We start from the raw sequence: 16311 nt of genomic DNA, 5'->3' as shown, positions 1-16311 counted from the left end.
CAGGGTGTGAGGGCGATCTCCTCGTGACTGCCATCTGTGCTGCAGGGAAGAGTGTTGCCGTCTGTTGCAACTGCTACTGAATTCACTGCGGTATAGCGACCTTTCCTAGAAACAAAATCGATTTCTTACTAAATAAAAATAAAGAAATGGAGAAGGAAGCTTCTGTTATTTAATCTTATGCATTTAGTGCGTGAACTTACTGTTATTGAACATTTTCCACCTTGTATGAATTTTTGTAACACCTTTCACAGTTGAGATGCAGCTCTTCGCTTGTTTCATTCCGTATGAACTGAAACAACCCAGAACTCACCACGTGGAGGTGGCTGCATGTCGAGTTCCGCCCTGCCCTTCCCAACCTCCCTACCATTGGGCAGTGCATTAAATTTTTGTGGTTTGCAATTTTTTTTATTTTTTATTATTTTTTATTTTTTTATTTATTTATTTTTTTTTTTTTTTTAGAAAATTTGGTTTTATTTAACGACGCTCGCAAAAGCAGGGGTTATATCAGCGTCGCCGGTGTGCCGGAATTTTGTCCCGCAGGAGTTCTTTTACATGCCATTAAATCTACTGACATGAGCCTGTCGCATTTAAGCACACTTAAATGCCATCGACTTGGCCGGGGATCGAACCCGCAACCTTGGGCGTAGAAGGCCAGCGCTATACCAACTCGCCAACCAGGTCGACAATATATAGGCCTAAATGTTATGTTTTTTATTTAACGACGCTCGCAACTGCAGAGGTTATATCAGCGTCGCCGGTGTGCCGGAATTTTGTCCCGCAGGAGTTCTTTTACATGCCAGTAAATCTACTGACATGAGCCTGTCGCATTTAAGCACACTTAAATGCCATCGACCTGGCCCGGGATCGAACCTGCAACCTTGGGCAGAGAAGGCCAGCGCTATACCAACTCGCCAACCAGGTCGACCAGAATTTGGATCCAGGACCGCAGCCGCGGAAGTGTTCCCCTACTTCCGTTCAGACGGTTTTCTAGAATACTCGAAAACTTTTTCCAAAGCTTCCTCGTTCGGGGTTTTTTTCCAAAGTCGAAAGGGTTCAAAGGGTCTCTTTTCCTCCGACATAATGCCCGAGTCAGAGTTGTCACTGTCCGTACTGGACTCATCCTGCCGACTTGACTGGGGAGGACTATCGTCTGTATTGTGTGGTGGGGTAGTGTCAGTGCCTAGGCCGCCCGCTGTAGAAGGTCCCGCCATCGCTTCCTCCTGAGGGTCCTCAGGAGGAAGGTCAAACGTGACCCTCGGGCGCGGACGGTCGGCCCCCTGGTCTTTCTCAGGATCCCTGAGAATACCATGGGGGGGTGGCGGGGGTAGTGGCGGTACTGGTGTAGGCGGAGAAGATGGCGGTGGGTGTGTGCGGCGTGACCGGCGTGATCGTCGTCTCACTTGTTGTGGGTGTATTTCAGTGCAGGTGGGAGCATAAAAGTATTTGAATTTTGAACAGTACCGGGGGTGTGTTGGGGAAGGCTGAGGCGATGAAGGCGGAGGGACAGGCTCAGGGGGCGTGGAGGCAGCCCTCCTGTCCCCTGGACTGCCGCTACTCCAGAGGTAGTAGCCCCCCAGCCCTATCGCCCCAACGATCCCCACAATTTTGACCAAATCGGGCTTACCGAACGAAAAACGGGGCCCGCCTTCCGCACCCGCAGGTCCTTCCTTCCGCGGTCCAACCGCATACGCAGGTCTTCCCGCCGTCTGGAAGGCTCCCATACGAGAGCCCCCAGCAAATGCAGCTGCCCCCGTGAAGGGATAGCCTCCCTTCTTCATCAAAAGAAACGCAGATCGCATTCCGGACATACCGAACTATTCTTCCGAGAAAAGCAAACCACAGTGTTTCCATGGAAACGATCCGTCTTGTCGTTTCTGTCGGCCATTGTTGATGACGTCGGCACGACAATACGCAAGCGCACGAGTACGTTGAAATACCGATACAATAAAAGATGCGAACGTTTTCACATCTTCTATCTTTAAGATATTATTATTCCCTACATTTATATTACAAAAGGAGATTAGGCCTATTATTTTATATCTTGACGAGTATTAAATACTGGCAAATAGAAATTGATTAATATTTATTAGAATTCAGTTTGCTTACTAATACATAAATAGTATACCAAGATGTGTTGCTACTCTTTCTTCACTTCAGACAGTGATACATGCAACAGGACTTCTGTCTTGTGTAAGCATTTCATGTTCTAGCGCGTTATTTTGTTTATTTATTTACTTATTTATGTGTTTATTAATTATTTAACAACTTATTTTTATTTACTTAGTTATTTCTTCGTTTTAATTATTTACTTATTTATTTATTCATTTATTCACTAATTTACCTATTTATTTATTTATTTATTCACACCTTCATTTACTTTTTGATCTATTTAATCTGGCGGATTTGCCATCAGGCCTTCTCTATCACTACAGCTCAAGAATACAAATAGACATATACAAGAAACAAATGCAGAAAGAAGAGGCAAATAAAAAATTGAAATAAAATTACAGATACTTATACAAAAAGCACAAGTGCAAGAAGAGTGAGAGAAATATCACAATGTTCACAAAACGTACTAATGCAGTATATATTAGTGATTAAGAAAAATGATTAAATATCTAGAAGTAGTCTACGTAGCTGACTGTGCAAATGTAAAGCGGAACAAAACGGTTACAATTTGCAGGAAGTTAGAGTACTCAGTTCACTGCATTGCACTCTACACCGTGGGATGACGGACAGCGTAATGACCGGATCCTGGTTCAAATCCTGGTTGGGCTTTTTCCGGGGTCTTCCCTCAGCCATTTGAAGCAGAATTCAGCGTAGGACCTCGAACTCCTTTGGCCAAATTGTTGGGTCACGCCTGCTATATCAATAAAGTTATGCCGTTGATTTTCAAGTTCATTGTAAACATCTGTTTTGCGATCCCGTTAAATGATTCAGTTTCGTTGAAGATTCGGAATGTCTGCTACAGTATAATTTGTACGTGCATATACTCACCTTGTTGGTTTTCAAGATTTATTTACTAATATTACTTATTTTATAATAGATTAGTTATAAACATGTTTCTTTTCACTTGGTATTTACAGGATTTAAAGTTTACTGAGTTTACGCTGATTGGCACATACTTAATGGGTAATGATGTGTTTTGTTACGTATTATGTTGAAGGTATGTTTCTGCATTTTTCATAGAGTTACTGTATGAACAACAACGCTATAATCTGAGGCAGTGTTGAAAATGTGTTGCATTGTTATTTTAAAAGTCTTGTATATCCTTAAATATCAGTCCTATCAAAATGTTGCAAAGAATAAAACTATCGGAAATCATTTTTAAAGAAACTTTTGTGATGTAACATTTTTTAGAAAAATCAATAATAAGCGACGTATTTCGATTTATTTAATTCAGGCCCACTTATAACCCCCCTTTTAAATAATGTTCTTTGATTGCCATATAGCCTAAAATCTAAGCTACAACGTACTTAATTTATATATGAATTTTCTTCGAAATCCGTTCAGCCATTATCACGTGAAAAGATAACAAACATCCAGACAAACAGATAGACAAACAAAAATTCCAAAAAAGCGATTTTCGGTTTCAGGATGGTTAATTACACGTGTTAGGTCGAATTATTTTTGGTAAAGCGTAAATTATCAGAAAAATTTCGGTTACAGATTTATTATTGGTATAGAATAGATAGCTTATATTAAAACCTCGTCTTCTGCACAGCATTGCAGTTATTGGTGAGAATCTAGTGCCCGGTTGCTGCGACAATATCGCACAAGATGAGCAGCAGCCTGCTGACAAGGAGCTGCACAGATGCGATGTTTGTGGAAAGTGCTTCTCAGGACCAGTGCAGCTCAAAAGGCACGCAAGTGTTCACACGGGCGAAGCGCCTTTCATTTGCGATGTCTGTGGAAAACACTTCTCGCTAGTGGAGAATCTAAGAAGACATACGAACGTTTACACAGGTCAGAGACCATTCAGTTGCGTTGTGTTTGGAAAAAATTTTTACAAATCGGGATATATCAATGAGCATACCGGCGAGAAGCCATTCAATTGCAATATTTGTTTAAAAGTTTCTCTTTTTCGCAAAGTCTGAGAGGGCATAAATGCACGGAAGCCGTTGAAAAGCGATGCAGTTGTAGTGTGTGTGGAAAATACTTTTCCAATTCCGTTCTTCTCAAAAGGCATGTTTCACGCACGCACGCTGTCGATAAAACGTTCAATTGTTATGTTTGTGGTAAACGTTATTCTTATTTGGAAAGTCTAAAACGCCATGTCCGCTCACACACTGGGGAGAAGCCGTTCGTATGCTACATTTGTGAAAAATCCTTCGTTGTATCAGCCTCACTAAAAATACATTTGCGCGTACACACAGGCGAGAAGCCATACACGTGAAATCTCTGTGGTAAGAGTTCCGTGACTCGGTCTAATCTCAAAAGCCATGTATGTTTACGTACAGGTGAGATGGCGATGGCGATGGGAAGTGATAACGTTCCCGAATAGTTTTAAGGTACGATGCATACCACCATACAGACAACAAGAAATTCAAATGTGGTATGTCGACAATAAAATGTATTTCAGACCTTGGGTCCCTTTTTCACCAATTTACAAATTAAGTACATAAGATACGTAACACACTACAGCGAGAGCTATGAACTGCGTAATGTGTGGACACAGCTTAGCTTACAAGAAGAGGAGACGGTCTGCATATCACCGAATGAAATAAGATTGTGTGAGATGAAAGTACAAGACATACTGTTTGAAGTCATACCTGGTATGGGTGGCCAATGACCCCTCGTTTTCGGAATATTGGCTATTGTTTGTGATATACTTCCCTTAGGCCCGTAACACATATGACGTGTTTTCGGTAGCGAGAAATGTGTTGCGAGAAAATTCAAAGATTGATAACATGGATTCAAATGGACGTCTACGCACTGGAAGAGATTCTCGCTCGAGGCAAAAACCTCGGACCAGTTTCTCGCTGGAATAGGTAGCTCAGCGAATTTTCTTGACACATTTATCAAAGATGTTTGACATTTATACTCTTTATGACGATTGAATGTAGAAAAAGATATCACAGGTGGCGATTAATTGTTTTATTTTTATTTGAAAAGAGGAAAAATGGCTGATAATTGCAGTCAGAAACTTTTAGAACTTGCACGATGTCACCCGTAGGGATATTTATATGATACACGGGATGAATGCTATAAAAACACGAAACTTAAAGAAGAAATCTGGAGACAAATATCAGATTAAGTGAAAATAAATAGGGCTATATTTTATTTTGATGAGATTTAATAGTATTGATTAAAGATTTGAAATACAGTATCTTATATGTCTTAACAGTTTACGTAATTTTGATCAGAATATAGCAAAGAATCCTCTATCATATCATGAATAAAGTGAATAACAAAAAAATATCATAGGGCCAAAAAGTTGAATTGAAACAATGTAGAATGACCTAAGTAACATGACTCATTATATTTGAAGAATAAAGGTATAACCCTTTATTTATTATATTCTCTGACATGTGAATTTTAATGGTTTGTGTTCCATAATTTTGTATCGGTATAACGAAATTGTTGAAATATACAACTGACAGATAAATTGAGAATCCTACTAAGTTTCAACCTATGTTGAACTCACTGCTGTCTTTGTTGTACCGTATAAATCTTTGTTGCCCTGTTTTCAACACTCAACTGAAGGATGACTAAATTATATATGTATTTGTGGATATACTTACATATATATATATACATACATGTATACCTACATACATGTTTTCTGCCCGTTGGCATGTCTCTCACTGCAAACCCAGCATTTTCCAGTCCTTCCTATTTTCTGCCTTCCTCGGTCTCTGCATATGATTCACATATCTTAATGTCGTCTATCATCTAATATCTTATTCTGACCCGAACTTTTCTCCAGTCCACCATTTCTTTCACTCCATCCTTCAGTAGGCAGTTTCTTCTGAGCCAGTGACTGAACCATTTCCTTTTCCTCTTCCTGATCAGTTTCAGCATCATTATTTCTTCACCCACTCTTTCCAACACAGCTTCATTTCTTATTCTGTCTGTCCACTTCACATGCTCCATTCTTCTCCATATCCACTTTTCAAATGCTTTTATTCGTTTCTCTTCACTTCGTCGTAATGTCCATGTTTCTGCCACATACAGTGCAACACTCCACATAAAGCATTTCATTAATCTCTTCCTTAGTTCTTTTTCCAGAGGTCGGCAGATGATGCTACTGTTCTTATTAAAAGCTTCCTTTGCCATTTCTATCCTCCATTTGACTTCCTGGCAGCAGTTCATGTTACTCCTTATAGTACACCCCAAGTATTTGAAGCAGTCTACTTGCTCTACTGTCTCATTTAGAATTCACGAGATTACCTTCTTTATTCTTTTTGCGTCAGCCATGGTCTTCGCTTTGTTTGCATTTATCTTCATCCCATAATGCTCACAGCTGTCATTTAGGTCCAGTAGCATATCCGTTAGTATCGTCGTCTCTTCTGCTAACAACGCCATATCATCAGCAAATCTCATGCTCTTTATTCTTCTTCCGCTTATTTTTATCCCTCCCATGTTCTGAAAACAATTTCTTCATAAAATTCTCGAAGTACACTCCCGGTCAAATTTTTTCGATCAGCTATGAAAGTCTTCCTTAAGCTACGTTACGCGGTCGAACATCTGTACCAGCGTCGTTGTACTACCACTAAAGATGGAGGAGCATTCCTCCGAAACATGTATGGTTTTGTAACCGATTTTATTAATTTTATTCAATCATTAAAAAGTGTTCATATAACTGTATTATATTACTTCTATTATATATAACTATCGTCCACACCTGTAGAGTAACGGTTAGCGCGTCTAGCCGCGAAACCAGGTGGCCCGGGTTCCATTCCCGGTCGGGGCAAGTTACCTGGTTGAGGTTTTGTCCGGAGTTTTCCCTCAATCCAATATGAGCAAATGCTGGGTAACTTTCGGTGCTGGATCCTGGACTCACGTCACCGGCATTATCACCTTCATCTCATTCAGACGCTAAATAACCTAAGATGTTGATAAAGCGTCGTAAAATAACTTACAGAAATTAAAAAATATATATATACGAGTTTGCTGCACGGAATGCATGTTTTGGTCTTTTGCAACGTTTATTATTGTTAAAATCGTCTAGTAATAATAATTCTATGTCATTATCATGGAAGTCGAAACTATTTAACATGTTCGGTTCTTTTAAGATTAAATTTATTACTGCAGTAATATATGTCAATATTAATTGTCCACCATTTTGCAGTCAGCTGACCTAATTGTGTTTTTCTTCGTCCCTCATTTTGCTGCGCAAAGGCAAGAAGCGTTGAAAAAAAAAAACGCACGGTAACCCGTGTGTCACGGCCTTCTATGTGATCAGATATCAAGATCTCTTAACTGCACTGTATGTTGAAGATACACTTATATAAATTTGGTCTCCGTTATTTATTCCGTAAGATACCGGTACGTATATTTTTTCATTATTTATTGCACGCTCACCAGTTTGTGATTTATATTTTATGTAGGTTTTATTGCTATTGCGATCATTAAGAACATGCTGTATTAGGCCTATTCATGTTTCCTGATTGTTTTGTTAAAATAATGTAATGAGCGGTGTTGATTGTCATTTGGGTAATTTTACAAAACTATACCAAAGGAGGCGTCATTTTCCCCTTGAGCAATATTTCGTTCTACAAATAGTAGGCTACAGAATACAAAGCATGTACTTTCCACAGAACAACCTAAAACTATTGTTACATTGTATTTAAGGTAATTCTGAAAGATGACCACTTTACGATTTTCGAACGTTTTTTGGATAAATTTCAGAACACGGATTCCTTCTTTTCCCTCTCACTTCAAAATTCAAAATGCACACAAAATAAATTATTGGCACCGACAGTGCCTTTTCGTAAGCATGATGTTGCGCATTGGGCATACACAGACAAATCTGCTCTTTTTAGTATTTCAAGATATAATTGTCAGTGAGGAATGTGTATACTGAAACTATTATAAAATAAACTAACCTAATTTGACCTTAACTAACGCTTACTAACCCAACGAAACTAAGTTAACCTGTTAACGTTTTGTTACCTTTATTGTAATGAAGAAACTTGAATTGTACCAAGGTGAGTCACATGATAGATTCTGATTAACATAATACTTCATAACCCTTTTGAGTTTGTATGAGACAAGGATTCAATCGTCAACTTTAATTTTAATTCCAAACTGACTATGTTTCAATCTTTTTAAATAGTGGACCAGGGATTCATCATCTTTGGAGTAATTGGACATTAACCAATGTTTGGCGCAACACACTTTAGGCCCGTAACACACTTGAAGAGTTTTCGCTAGCGAGAAATCTGTTGCGCGAAAAAGGCGAAGAGCCTTCCTCCACACACTTGACGAGTTCTTGCTATCACAGATCACACCTCGCTATGATCAGCTATGCACTGCCTTCATGCAGAAAGCATTTCTCTGATTATAGTAATCACTCGTTGGGGGAAATATTATAGGTTATGTATTTATGAATATTGTCGTACTTAAATACATAACCTGTAAGTATATTGTCCTATTACAAATTACGTACGAACGCTATGTTGAATCTGAGTATTCAGATGATGAGGAAATGGAGTTACCTGAACATATATTGTTCACGAAAAGAAGTAGGCCTAAAACTGAAGCCAGAAATATCTGAAAATCACATTGTATCTTACGAAAATAAGGGCGAGTTTTGGACACTCATTTCGATTTTAATGATGATACGTTTAGGCGTTATTTCAGGTTGAATGGACCACACTTTTTTTTGCCATTCATGATATGATAGAGGATTCTTTGCTGTGTTCTGATTAAAATTATATAAACTGTTACGATATATAGATACATTATTTCAAATGTTTAATGAATACTATTAAATCTCATCAAAATAAAATATAGCTGTATTTATTTTCAGATAATCTGATATTTGTGTCCAGATTTCTTCTTTAAATTTCGTGTTTTTATAGTTTTCATCCCGTGTATTATATAAATAGGCCTACGGGTGACATCGTACAATTTCGATAAGTTTCTGACTGCAATTATCAGCCATCTTTCCTCATTTTCGAATAAAAACAATACAATTCATCGCCACCTGTGATCTCTTTTTCTACATTCAATCGTCATAAATAGTAATCTACTCTGTCACATTCTAATTCTGTTTTTTATTTTTATTTGTTTTGTTCTAGATTTTGGAAGCTTTCTTTCGATCTGCTTTTCGTCTTTCTTTGTCCAGTATTTGGACTTGGTTCATGCTCACTCTGCTTCGATATAATCAGGTTATCTCTGCTCATGAGTTTGCATACCAGGCAGTAATGAAGCCGTTTTAGGCCCGTTACACACTTGAAGAGTTTTCGCTAGCGAGAAATGTGTTGCGAGAAAGAGGCGAAGAGCCTTCCTCCACACACTTGACGAGTTCTTGCTATCACAGATCACACCTCGCTATGATCAGCTATGCACTGCCTTCATGCAGAAAGCATTTCTCTGATTATAGTAATCACTCGTTGGGGGAAATATTATAGGTTATGTATTTATGAATATTGTCGTAGTTAAATATATAACCTGTAAGTATATTGTCGTACTTTACAAATTACGTACGAACGCTATGTCGAATCTGAGTATTCAGATGATGAGGAAATTGAGTTACTTACTTACAAATGGCTTTTAAGGAACCCGAAGGTTCATTGCCGCCCTCACATAAGCCCGCCAGCGGTCCCTATCCTGTGCAAGATTAATCCAGTCTCTATCATCATACCCCACCTCCCTTAAATCCATTTTAATATTATCCTCCCATCTACGTCTCGGCCTTCCTAAAGGTCTTTTTCCCTCCGGTCTCCCAACTAACACTCTATATGCATTTCTGGATTCGCCCATACGTGCTACTTGCCCTGCCCATCTCAAACGTCTGGATTTAATGTTCCTAATTATGCCAGGTGAAGAATTCATTGCGTGCAGTTCTGTGTTGTGTAACTTTCTCCATTCTCCTGTAACTTCATCCCGCTTAGCCCCAAATATTTTCCTAAGAACCTTATTCTCAAATACCCTTAACCTATGTTCCTCTCTCAGAGTGAGAGTCCAAGTTTCACAACCATACAGAAGAACCGGAAATATAACTGTTTTATAAATTCTAACTTTCAGATTTTTGGACAGCAGACGGATGATAAGAGCTTCTCAACCGAATAATAACACGCATTTACCATAGAAAATTGAGTTACATGAACATATTTTGTTCATGAAAAGAAGTAAGCCTAAAATTAAAGCCAGAAATATCTGAAAATCAAATTGTATCTTACGAAAATAAGGGCGAGTTTTGGACACTGGTTTCGATTTGAATGATGACGATACGTTTAGGCGTTATTTCAGGTTCAATGGACCACAGTTTTTTTTGCCATTCATGATATGATAGAGAATTCTTTGTTATATTCTGATTAAAATTACGTAAAATGTTAAGACATATAGATACATTATTTCAAATGTTTAATCAAGACTATTACATCTCATCAAAATAAAATATAGCTCTATTTATTTTCAGATAATCTGATATTTGTCTCCAGATCTCTTCTTTAAGTTTCGTGTTTTTATAGTTTTCATCCCGTTTATCCTATAAACAGGCCTACGGGTGACATCGTACAATTTCGATAAGTTTCTGACAGCAATTTTCAGCCATCTTTCCTCATTTTCAAATAAAAACAATACAATTCATCGCCACCTGTGATTTTTTTTATACATTCAGTCGTTATAAAGAATATAAATGTCAAACATCTTTGATAAATGTGTCAAGAAATTTCGCTGAGCTACCGATTCCAGCGAGAAACTCGTGCGAGGTTTTTGCCTCGGACGAGAATCTCTTCCATTGTGTGGACGTCCATTTGAATCCATGTTATCAGTTTTTTACTCTTCTCGCAACACATTTCTCGCTGGCGAAAACTGTGCAAGTGTGTTACAGGCCATAGTGACGATAACAAGTGCGTGTCTGTGACGGTTATAGAATAAATTGTATTTCATTTACTTGAGTTCCGATCGCGACGTTTAAAGACTCATGTATGGACATTTTTCACGATAGAAATATAATTGTAACTACTGGGAGAAACTCCAGGATAATCATACGTTAATGATATCCAATAGGTTGTTAAAACGGAGTGTAAAAGTTTAGTTTTAATGTCAGAATCACAGATGATATCACACAGCTGTTCTCTTAGTTTCACTGACAACAACAAAATGCAAAATGAATGTCATCAGAATGTGCCGTTTGTTGTGGTGCCCTATTCATCTTGTGCATTAACTTACACAAAACGAAAACGACTGATGTCCGTACACGTCATGTGTTCGCTGTCTAACATGTAAACAAACAACAACTGTCGATGCCACAATTCACGTACAGTGACCTTTACGTTCTCCGGACCTGTCGCCATTCGACTTCTTACTCTGAGGAACTGTAGAGGACAGTGTGTACCAGAACATTGTGACAACACCAGACGACATGCAGCAACGCATTCGATAGGCTTGTGCGTCCATTCTGCCAGCAACATGCCGGGCAGTCATACGGTCTTTCGGGGAATGCCTTCGAATGAGCATTAATGTGAATGGTTACCCTTTGAAATATCTTCTGTGACTCTCGAAGCATAACGTTATGACATTGGAAGTAAGTTTTTGTTTCGTTTTGTTGTTATTGATTAGGAAGGTGACATTGTGATACATTTTGAACTCGTCTTAATACGTGTAATCAATGTAACATGATTGAAGTATTTAGTGCTATTTTAAGAATTGAAGACTTGACGTGTTTCTTGTTCCATAATGTAGTTATATGCACCAAATCTCCACACTCATGTTAGCCCCTCGTCCTAACATAACCCTCAAAAACAAAAATCCCATTACCTATGCAAACAAAAAAGTTATAGTAGGTGCACTAGATAAATGAGACTGCCTATATATTATTCCAGGGATATATTAACCCCACTGTCCACACCTGTGGAGTATTGGCATATTGATTTATTGATATAGTTCACAGGTACGAAACTTAATAATATAACAAAAGATCTATAAACAAATGTAGTTCTACATACTAAATATACAATTTCCTAGACTCATTATTTTATCGCAAATCTCAATAATTTATTGGTTCAAACTTGCACTTACATCTGGTTTTAGTGCATGTTTAAACCAATCGTGATAACCATTAAGACATTAAACCTTATTTTACACCTGTGGAGTAAAGGTTAGCGCGTCTGACAGCGAAACCAAGTGGCCCAGGTTCGAATCCCTGTCGGGGCAAGTTACCTGGTTGAGGTTTTTTCCGGGGTTTTCCCTCAACCCAATACGAGCAAATGCTGGGTAAGTTTCGGTGATGGACCTCGAACTCATTTCACCTGTATTATTACCTTCTCATTCAGACGGTAAATAACCTGAGATGTTGATAAAGCGTCATAAAATAACCTAAAAAAATTAACCCAACTAACATCTAGAATCACATGCTCAGCTGTCCTCGTTTACACATTGGTTTGTATTTGTGGTAATAGTTTGTTTTCTGGCCCATTCCCACAGAAATACACACACTGCACAGATATCCAGTTATTATTGCGAAGCTAGTAAGTCTATCTGAATATCTCACTTTCTGCATATTAATGTAATATTCTTAATTTCCTTTTTCAGTCGTAATGGACGTGATCAAGATGGAACCTGGGTCCGATCCGCTGGCTATACACACAAGTAACGCAGATCTAGAAGAGAAGGAGCCTTTATCTGAGGTACTATATTGAGAGCAATTACTTCTTATTCTCTAAATGTGTCATTTAAAGCTAGGGCGCAGATACATTTGTAATTAAATATTTTTCTTGCACGTGATGAAACACAATAAGAAAAGTAAAAAATTTTGAATGTGACGTTTCAAGCGTAAAAGCACAATTTATATCAGATGAAACATATTCTCACAAAATCATATAACTACGTATTTTCTGCAAATCTATATATATATGTAATTTGAACTGGTAATGGAAATTACGGGAAAATGGCTTAACGCATTTTAATAAATGACTCTTCATTTTGAAGCCTGGAACTCAGAAAAATAGTAGTTTTCAGTGAAATGTCAATTTTCCTACATCACTTTCCTATTTCCTAAAATCCATATGTCGTCAGTTTTGAGAACTAATTGCATTTCAGAATAAAACAAAACACACACTTCAATAAATAATATTACTCGTAGGCCATGATCTACATGAATGCTGACATATTTAGAGCTCAAATTCAATTGGTTATTAAAAACTTCAGAAGTTGCTAAAAATAATTTACAGGCTGATTCTGTGATGTATAATTTTCTGAGTACAGCTATGTATTGGATATTGAAATCTACAAAACTTGAAGTGGTTTGATGACATTATTGCCATTAGAATGGACATATTATTATAGCTAATGACATGAAAGTGGAACTTTTGGGGTTATATAAGTACATGTAGAGAATATCTTAAATTCGATCTTGATTTCTATAATTTACTGAGTTCCGGCTATTTAGTATAATAGTTCATATTACTGAAAACTATAAAACTTACGTAAGATTGTAATATTTTTATTAAAAGTCAAATATTTATATAGTTATTAATCAAGTGGGGTTGGATCTTTTTCATATATTCAATGGCGGTGTGGCGTAGGTATTTATATGCGTGATTATCGTCAGGATTGGTAGAGAGAGCGCAAAAAGTAGAGTTCCTAAGGAAAGACCAAAAGTATTACTTACTGATAAAATAAGAGGCCTACAAGATTTCGTAGTCTCCCGATCATTTCAGCAAGATCTCTTAGCAGAATAAAATGATTTTACTCTCTACATTTCAAGGTAGTTCATGAAACATGCAGCAGCTATACCAAGATGCTATGTCTATTGTTCGAAAGCATAACAAACCTGACATTTTTTTAGCTTTCACCTACAATCCACACTGACCGGAAATAGCTATTGCTTTACTCCCACATGAAAAACCCACTGATCGTCCTCCTGGCATTGTTACTTGTGTTTCCGCGTTGAAACTCAAAAACTGAAGGTGTATAGGTTCAAGAAGAAGTATTTGGCATGAAAAAGCCATTCAGAGGGAGTATGTTTCATTATTATGGAAGCAAATAACTTTCAGAATGTCTGGCATTCTTCATTGAAAATAAATCTGCAAAATGTTTATTTGAACGTCTAATGAACATAGTTTGCAGCATTTGCTGCACAAGCCACTAGTCTATTATAAACATAAATCTTGGACTTTTTCTTACTTGCATTGATTGTTACGAGAACTATTAAATAATTTAAAACTGAATCAGTAATAACCTATTTAGAATAACATTAACCTTTATATTGTATTTTGAATCATTGTCATCATTCCGCTAACGAAATATCATGCAATAAATCTGTTGTTTTACTCGTATGTACTGTGTTACGACGCTTTTCATATGTAGTATTGGTTTTGGAATAGGCACACGTGCTTTCGTTGACATCACTATTAACAATAGTGTGGACGGACTTTATAAATAGTCTCGGGATTTTCGAGTACAACTTTGTGTGATGTGTTGTTTATTTATTTTCTTTTTTATTTGCAGGAAGGGAATTTATTAGATTTGGACGTCACTAAAATAAAAACTGAAAGTATAGACCACAGATATGACGTGAAATCAGAGATACCATTTGAGGAAAATTCAGCGTCGGTTGACTTTCCCATGCTGAAGAGTGAAGCTGAGGTGAGTGCAGTGCATGAAGTGTGTTGGTCGGTAGTACTCTCTCTCTTATTTAGAAACAACAACAACCAAATTTCTTGGCTTAAAAGTCGATAATGTGTTAAATTGGAAAAATCATATTAAAGAAATTACCCCCAAACTAAATTCAGCATGTTTTGATATTAGATCTATGCAAAATATAGTAAATATCAATACCTTAAAAACAATATACTTTGCATACTTCCACTCGGTAATGAGTTTTGGAATAATATTCTGGGGAAATTCTACAGATAGTAACAATATATTTCTATTACAAAAAAGAGTAATTAGAATAATAGTAGGTGCCAAATCTAGGCAATCGTGTAGGGCTATTTTCAAAAAACTATAAATAATGCCCATGGCTTGTCAGTATATCTTCATTAATAATCTTCCTCATATGTAATCGTGAAAACTTTGTAACTAATTCAATAGTTCATGGCATAAATACACGTCAAAAAATGACTTTCATACTCCATACTCTAAACATGAAATTATTTAGGGCCAAATGAAAGAAGTACCTAATTTCTCACGCCTTCTATTCTGTAGGTGAATTCATGACATTCAATAACGCTTCATGAAATTGATACTAAAACTTTGTGTTGTACTAGTAGACTATATTGTAAATCTCGTCTGTATATATTTCATCTAGACTGTGACTATAAATTAAGACTTTATAATAGCATTAAGTTTTTTGACTTGTTCCAAATTCTAGCTGTAAAGCAACGTATGAATACCATGGAAAGTTAATAAATACAATACAATACAATATTGGATAATGTGGTTGCTACAGTCAGGTGACCAGCGAGTGTATTGGTTGCCCTCATTCAATTTCTTGGTCCTGTTGTCATTTGTGACTCCTTTTCACCTCACTTTTGCCATAGAGACTGCGATGCTGAGTGTTTACTAAATGATATTAATTATCTTGTTTGCATCGAAAGAGATATTTTTTACCTTTTACAATTTTTAACTTAATTATTTTACTAATCCTGTTAGTTTATTTGAATCATATACTGTACTTGCTGGTAATCTGCTAGTATCGATTATGTCCTCATGTCAACAATCACAAAATGTTTCCATTATTGACTTTACCCTAAGCACTGGTTGCCAAACACCACGAAATTCTGACGTAATAGAAATGCAACCCGCACACCACTATTGCAGGGAGAGGGGTAGAGTGGGTATCTCCTCAGGTAATGCAGTGAATAACAGTGCAGAGACGGACTGTGACCAAAAAACGATAGCATTATATTATTCTTCGAGTTAATAACTATACATGCTTTTTTCCATGTTAATTTTTTATCCTCCTATTAATTATTTTTGTATTATTAATAAAATAAAATAAATTTATTTTCTTATTTACCATAGAAAGAGCGTGTACTTTACATCAGCAGATATTTGAAATTAGAAAAACGTACCAGACTGGTCACGAAGTTGTAAATTACACTACATACTTCAAAAGAACGTTGAAGTATTTCACTCCGATTAAGACATAGAAGCCGATATTTTTTATTGTTTATTTATTAATGAAATATT

General features: G+C 37.0%; 1 protein-coding gene across 2 annotated transcripts in view; it reads left to right on the top strand.

Moving 5' to 3' along the window:
• Window positions 1–16311, top strand: part of LOC138692027 (zinc finger protein 664-like) — a 105572-nt gene that overhangs the window by 53775 nt on the left and 35486 nt on the right. Inside the window, exons 1-3 of one of the 2 annotated variants that reach the window (XM_069814832.1) lie at window positions 7416–7491; window positions 12709–12803; window positions 14626–14763. In XM_069814832.1, the coding sequence (XP_069670933.1) occupies window positions 12714–12803; window positions 14626–14763 (228 nt within the window). In that variant the 5' untranslated portion in view covers window positions 7416–7491; window positions 12709–12713. Of the gene's footprint in view, window positions 1–7415; window positions 7492–12708; window positions 12804–14625; window positions 14764–16311 lie in introns of those variants that run through there. The other variant, XM_069814835.1, reaches the window with a different exon arrangement.

This window comes from Periplaneta americana, chromosome 16 (genome assembly GCF_040183065.1).
Source record: "Periplaneta americana isolate PAMFEO1 chromosome 16, P.americana_PAMFEO1_priV1, whole genome shotgun sequence".
Taxonomy (NCBI): domain Eukaryota; kingdom Metazoa; phylum Arthropoda; class Insecta; order Blattodea; family Blattidae; genus Periplaneta; species Periplaneta americana.
The sequence above is the reverse complement of the archived record's forward strand: the minus strand, read 5'-3'. Positions and strand labels throughout refer to the sequence as shown.